Source organism: Parasteatoda tepidariorum, chromosome 1, assembly GCF_043381705.1.
Source record: "Parasteatoda tepidariorum isolate YZ-2023 chromosome 1, CAS_Ptep_4.0, whole genome shotgun sequence".
NCBI lineage: Eukaryota > Metazoa > Arthropoda > Arachnida > Araneae > Theridiidae > Parasteatoda > Parasteatoda tepidariorum.
In genome coordinates, this window is record NC_092204.1 from 85154421 (window position 1) to 85162041 (window position 7621).

General features: G+C 26.2%; 1 protein-coding gene across 1 annotated transcript in view; it reads right to left on the reverse strand.

The window, feature by feature from the left end:
• The window catches only part of LOC107451396 (CD63 antigen), a 21554-nt gene that overhangs the window by 9594 nt on the left and 4339 nt on the right, over nucleotides 1-7621 (reverse strand). Inside the window, exons 2-4 of the mRNA XM_071183175.1 lie at nucleotides 6440-6622; nucleotides 3036-3110; nucleotides 705-794 (exon numbers count right to left, since the gene is read on the reverse strand). Coding sequence (XP_071039276.1) covers nucleotides 705-794; nucleotides 3036-3110; nucleotides 6440-6622 — 348 coding nt within the window. The remainder of the gene's footprint in view (nucleotides 1-704; nucleotides 795-3035; nucleotides 3111-6439; nucleotides 6623-7621) is intronic.

The following is a 7621-nucleotide window of genomic DNA, read 5'->3' on the forward strand; positions in this document are numbered from 1 at the left end:
GGTTAGCAGCTAGGGCGTAGATTGAATTTTCTGTTTATCTTTGAAAATCGTAAATAAATATAATTATTTTACTTCAATGACTGAATTTTAAAAAAAAACGGGATATTTATTTAAAAAAACGAAACTTTTAGAGAATCGGAGTTTTTGATAAAAAGGCTGAAATTCGAGAGACAAAAAAAATCTCATCCCTGTATAAAGGTCAACCAGTTTTATCCCAAGGAAATGATTTTTAGAGAAACTTCAGAGGGAGGAAAAGGGACTTCAACAATTTCCCTCCGCGGAAAATTAAATTCCTCTTAAAACATTTTAACTCGGGCAAAAAAAAAATTTTCAGCGGAAATTAGCGGGAAAAATGGAAAAATCTGAAAAAAAGCGGAAATCCGCGAATCCGCGGAAGAATCTCATCCCTGACAAAAACAGTTTTTTCCCCATGGTCTTTATTTGTCTACCATGTTGAGCAAAGTTTTTTCATATTTTACGTGTTTTAGAAACAATCACAAAAATTAAAAGGTATTTGAATTCAAATATCAGTTAAAATCAAAAGTTATAAAAAATAAAAAAAATTTAACAGTTAAAATTCAAAATTAGTTGAAATATTTTTCGATATACATTTTCAGGACATAAAAGTAAAATTTTTTCATAACACTTGACCAAAATAATAAATAAATAACTAAAAAATAAAAATAGAACAGCAAAAATAATACTTTGGATTGCATTTCATCCCAAAGTTGAAGTGCATCTTTCTTCTGCTGCACCAAGCTGTCATTCATGTTTTGTTTCAGGAAATCTTTGACCTACAAAGCACATGCATACATTAATAAATAGTCTGAAAGTTTAAAATAACAATTACAGAAATCTGACTTAACATCACCCGTGAATGACAATTTTCCACTTTTAAGGTCTTTTCAGCTCTGACACCTTTTATTTCTTATATTAATGATTAAAAAATCCCAGTATTTATCTAATACTATTACCCTTAAATACTGACCGGTTGTCCAAAGAAGTTTTTCTTCCAAGGACATGAAAAACAAAAGAGAAATGGGTATGTCTGAAAATTTAGTACTTAAGACATACTTAAATTGTTACAAATTTAAATTTTAATTTTCATGTTCCGGATATATTGGTGTTCAGCTATTTTCAATATTTCTGTTGAGTCTGACTAGTGTCTTTAAAATAGAGTATCCAATAACATATTACATGTGCTACTGTATACAATCCAATCACATGTCACTAAAATAAATTGCTGGCTTAAAAAATAAACATTTTGGATTTTTACTCGTATTTAATTCAATTATAGATTTTATCCAACTAAGTAAGATAAAAATGAAAATTGAACCACTTAAAAAGAACTCTCATTTAGAAAATAAAAAAGGAATAATTTAACATAACCCAAACTAGATAGATACGCATTTCGATTCATATGAGGCAATCTGGACAAGAAACGTAACTTAGAAGACCATGAATTTAAACCTTATAGGTTAAAATATTTTAATAAATTTTAAAATAATAACACTTTAAGAATAAACTTTTAAATGTTTACATTTAATGTATTTAAAACTTGACAAAAAAAATTACATTTATACAAGAATCACATACTACATTTCAAAAAAAAATTATCAAATTAAATAAAATATTGATTTTTTATGCAATTATATCATTGGAAATATTTAGAGTTCTAAACAAATTTTCAAAAAAAAGTTTAAACGAATCACAAAATTACAAACAAACCATTGTACAACAAAAAAAATGAACTGATTCTTTCTAAAATTTTTATAATCTAATACATAAATGGTTAGCAGCTTGGTGTAAAATTACAACTCAATTTTCATACAGAAATATTTTTGTAATTAAATGATTAAGAAGGAACTACAGGTAGAGTTTATCTTAATGGGGGCAGGATAGGCACTGGTATTACTGTTCTAAACTTTAACAAGATTACTTATGTCACAAAACCAAGCTTCTCAAAAAATAATCAAAAGAAATATCGAGATAATTAGGAATTAAATGCATCAAATTGAAGATTTAAGGACACTAAAAGTGACATGCCATATGAGTAAATTAAATTGTTCCTCAGTATTTTCCAGATAAATACTTAATGTTTTTGGTTTGTTTTCTCCCCACAAAGCAGCACTTTTTTTGGCATACATGGCAATCTAGATGTTATCTACCTAAAATGCACACCCAAGCAATTCATAAGATTATTGCCTTTATCACCACAAAAGAAATAATTTTTATTGAAACACAGAACCTATATAAGTTTAAAAATAGAAAACTCAAGTGAAAAGCCAAGCTCTATCTATTGCCTAATTATTCTGACAGATTTCAATAATTGCAGTTTTAAAAAACGTTTAAAAAAATAAGCATAACAAGTTTTGAAAAAAAAAAAGTTATATGAAATATTACAAAAATTTATCACAAGATGTAAAATTAAGAATTAGGAAGAGGAAAAAAAACAGCTTTTTCTTCGATGCAACATTAAATCTATATGCTTCAACCTTTAGATTAATTTATTTCAGTTTAACTCAATTACACTGTTACTGTCTAATGAAAATTTACAACTAAATATTTTAATACAGTTGAAAGTAGAAAAAACTTTTTTTGAAAAAGGTGAATGAATGTCTGGATATAAGACCTCTTTCTGTTAAGCACAAAGTTTATTTTTTAAGCACAAAAGCTTTTTAAATTTACACAACATGCTGAATTTAAGGAAATATAAGATTATGCAAAATACAATATACTCTAAATAAAAAGTTAAATTTCATTCAGAGTATTTATCTCATACAAAAGAGGTTAAAAGAACAAGAATACAACTTATAAAAAGAATTGTAAACATGTAGAAACACCACAAACAGTTTTAGTTAAAAGAAAATTTAAAACTTCTCTCATGTGATGATTGCCTTCAAACATATCACATTAGAAGTCAATAAAATATTTTAACAAATGAAATGTCTCAGTAAAATATAATTCACATTGCAATGCAATGCAATAAAAATGTATATATACTACACAAACACACAAGTTAATTTTTATCTTACCTCTCCCTTATACATGTAAGCAGAAATTCCACCAGCGAGCTCAACAACGAAAATGACAAATACAAGCAGTCCAAACTAGAAATAGTAGAATTAGATTTAGCACATATCTTCTAATGAACAATACAATAAAAAAAAAATTAAAACTTAACGTTAGAATTAATCCCACAGCTTGTAATGCAACAGGATTAGGTTTCTTAACTACAATATTTAATAAGCTAACCTGTAAAACTGTTATTGAAAAATAAACTGTTATAGGCTCCCTTAAAAATGCTGCCTTTTTTTTCATATAACATTTTCAAAAAAAAATTAACTCACTGTTTGAATAATAATTACACACTGGTAAAATTATCTTTGTTAGGATTATTCTTAACTGGTTAAATTTTATGAATTTTTTTTTTAGGATGGGTTAGATTTATGAATTTAAGTGATTTTAAATTTTATATTAATTAATATAAATCTTTATTTAAAAATGCACCTTTAGCTGTTCATTTTATCATAATTTTCAGTTTAAATTGTAGAAAAAACTTTTAAGTTGTGTATCAAAAATTTTTTTGGGGGGTTTACTTTTTTTTGGAAAAAATTTATACATACATTGTTTTTTTTTTTTTTTTTATAATGCTTTATTTTTTTTTAACTTCAAATTTTTCTCTTCTGAGAATTACTTTTTGAAATACATACATAAAATAAATTAAGAGGGTAATATAAAAACTGTTGAGGATCAAATTCAGTTATTACATAATATTACACAATTTGATAAATTTTTACGGTGTTAAGTGACTTTTTCTGTGAGGAAGCACCCTGCCCTTTTTATTATCAGGAAGAACTCTGTTCAAAGGAAATGTTTCCAATGTTTTTTTGCTATTTTAAAACACACACAAGATATTAAAAAGATTTCGATAAAACCTTAAAAAGGAGGAAAAGTAATTTTTAAATTAATAAATTTCATTAATTGACAATTTAACACTACTTAAAAATGTAGCACAGGCAAAAAAATCTCATTTGGCATAGAATAAATAGCAAAACTAACAAATTTTAAGTTTTCAAACAACAGCTTTCAGCACTTTTACCTTAAATAATTTACTTAAAAAATTACATTACGTTTAAAGCTAAGTGGGCAAGTCCATGGTTACGTGTCATGTATTATGATGCTACATATAGATTTGCTTTTTTAGCTTATTTTGCTTTTTTAAATTTTTTTCACTGAATAACAAAGAATATCTACTTTTCATATTTATGCATGAAAACTTAATTTAAATTTAATAGAATGAATTTAAAACATAATAACTCTTACAACCTGAAAAAAAAAACACAAGGCAACTACATATTTGCATTGATGTTCATATCCTAGCTTGACTATATCATAAAATCTAATTTTAAATAACTTCAAGAAAGAAAGGTCAACTTATAAATTACAACTATTTCAATTTTAAACACAAAAATATTATGAGGAATTCCTGGTATTTCTTGTTCCAATTTTTTTTTTTTACTCTTGTTACATTCATTCCCTTTAGAAGATTTGATAAGAAATTTTCAAAGTCCATTATGAGTCTAAATAAGTTTATATTAGTATATGTATTGAATTTCCTTAAAGGAAAAGTAATTTCTAAAATTAACAAATTGAAAACTTTTTTACATTTTTATTTAATTACAGTCTCAATTTTTTGGCCATTTCCGGTTTGCCTGTAGGAATCATTACATTTATGTAGCTATCAAATTTTAAAAAAGTCTCATGTTTAAAATTTGTTTTCTCAAGAACTAACTAATAGTCTACCAATTTCATTCAAATCTTGAATTCTTCAAATAAAATTACATTCTTTAAAATGTAAAGAATTAATATATTTGTAATACACAATTAAAAAATTCAGCTTTTTTGAAGAAGAAAAAAATATTAATTGGATAATTTAATTATATAAATAATAATTATCCAAAATTATTTTTTGCTTTGGATAAATGAATTTAACAATTGTGAGCAAAAATTTTTCGATCCGCTTAGAGTCTGGAGATAGGGAAATAATGCAAAAAGTAAAACTAGCTACTACCAATTGCAGGGAATACCGTTCGTGGTAAGGGGTCCCAATTTTAGACTTATTTTTTAACTAAACTATTGAGGCCTTATTCGTCAGAATGCACTTACATCTCATTATTCATTGATATTTTCAGGAACAGAAAACCATATTCATCAACAGAAAAAATGTTAATTCATAGAGAAAATAAGTTTTAGTGTTTGATTTCTTAACTTAAAATAGTGTCTGCACAGAGTAATTAGCATATTTGGAGTGATCCCTTTAAGTTTTGGATTAAGTGTGAAGATATAATAACTAGATCAAAAGTTGTTTAGAATGTCTTGTTCTTGTGCTCTGTACTTACAAATTAAACAAGTTCAGTACTTTTAAGCTTGTAATCAGCATAAAGAAATTCTATAAAGTTTTGAGTTTAGCTATTTTATTAAAATGTTTTTGTAGTTATTGCAATTAGTTAACAGGACTAAAATTAACCAAACAAAAACATTTGTGCTTACTCTTGTTACAAAATTAAATTTAGAGTGATTCCAGATATATTATATGAATTAGTTTCACATTAGAAGCTACTGTACCACTGTATAAAAACAGATAAGCAGCACAAAAATATTACTAATTTTTTTAAGAATTTAATCGACCTTTATCATTTTCTTTTTAATATTAACCAAAAAAAGACACTATTAAAAAAAAAAAAATAATACTTCAGCAAGCCAAAAAATATTTCTATATATATTGGAAATCAGCATTGAAATTCAGCAATTTTTGGTATAAAAGTTTTTTTCTAGACCATTTACCAAAAGAGAGAGAAACATGAAGAATTCTACCAATTCAGTTTTATTTGTAATTCTTCGTAGGAAAAAAAATCAAATTCAGGCTCTCTCACTTTCTGTGAAATTGCTTAGGTTGCTTTCTGCTCAAAAAAGAAATCAACATTTTATATTAATTGATTGTATATAGATTTTGAAATAAAGGAATCAATTTGTGCAATTTCACTTTCAATGAATTCAGATTAAAAGTAAACTGATTTGAAGAATTAACTAAACAATTAGATAAGCTTTTCTTTTTATTTTACAAACCTAAACCATAAGCAATATAACAACTATTTTAAAAATAAATAATGTTTGCCAAAAAGATAATGTACATATTTATTAACCTAACAAAAATTAATTTCAAAATTTTTAATTGGAATTCGAATTAATGATACTAAGCCGAATTGAAAATTTATATTTTTGTTACTTTCTTAACCTTAAATCAGACTAGCACAGAAGAAACTAAATACTATAAAATATTGAAAATTTACTAATAAGTTTATAAAGATTAAAATATATATTCAAAAGAAAAAGAAGAAAGTTTAAATGAGTACAAAGAAAACTCAAATACACTTACAGTCATCACCATACAATGATTTTCTTTCACCGCACCGCAGCATCCAAAGAATGCTACCACAAAGATAATGCATCCTACAACAATAAGAATGGTAGGCGCTGTTACATATTTGCTATCCATAAATTCCGTAAAATCCTTTTTAATCACAACAGCACCAACTATAATCAGCGCGAGTCCACATATCTAGATAAAGAGAAAGTAACAAAATTAAGTGAAAAAATTTATTTGATAAAAAGAAATACTTAAATAGAATTATTATTTTAAAATAATTAAAGAATAAAATAGGTTTTTTTTTAAAAATCTCTTTCAATTAATTACCAATGACGAGCTGATGAAGACAAAAGGGCAAACTGGTATAAGTACACACTAGATTTATAGTATACTAGATTTATAGTATATGTACACACTTAAGTCTAAAAATTTTGAAATTCTAAAAAAACAATCTAAACTTTCCATTTTTGAAGAAATTAATTATTTCATAACTCACTTTGAATTTAAGATTTTTTAGAATGTGTTGTCCAAATGTTATTAAAAAAAACATTTGTTCCAAAGAAATATTACCTTTCAAATTTTTTTATTCATCTATAGCAGTGTCTCCCAAAGTGTGGTACGCGTACCCTCAGGGGTACAGGAGCAGCTTAGCGGGGGTACGCGCTCTTATGCAAAATATCTTGCAACAACCGAAAATTTCAACAAATTTTATTTATAAACAAAGTTAGCCATGAAAATTTATGATTACGTATTTCTCTATATTTTTTTGCAGAGTTAACAGTTAATAATTAGTGGTGTCAACAGCCAGGTGTGATTTTTAACTTTTGTGCAATTTTTTAAGTAGAAAGTACATTAATTTTTTTTTAGTGGTACACAGCGTTAGGAAAAATTTAGAAAGAATACACTAAAGTCATAAGTTTGGGAAACACTGATCTATAATATTACACTAGTAGGTCGTGTGTGCAGAATGCTTATAATACAGTCCTGCATATCGGCTTTCGGGAGCTCAGTAAAATATCAGGGCTACTATTTATAATGTGGGAAGGTAGGTACTTTGGATAATTCAACCATTTACAAATGTCACATGCTTTAAAAAATTATAACTCAGTTAAAAAAAAATTTTAGCAGTCTTAATCAGGGTTGGAGTTTTTGCCGGCAAAAAGGGGTTTTTTGCCAGGACAGTGGCAAAAA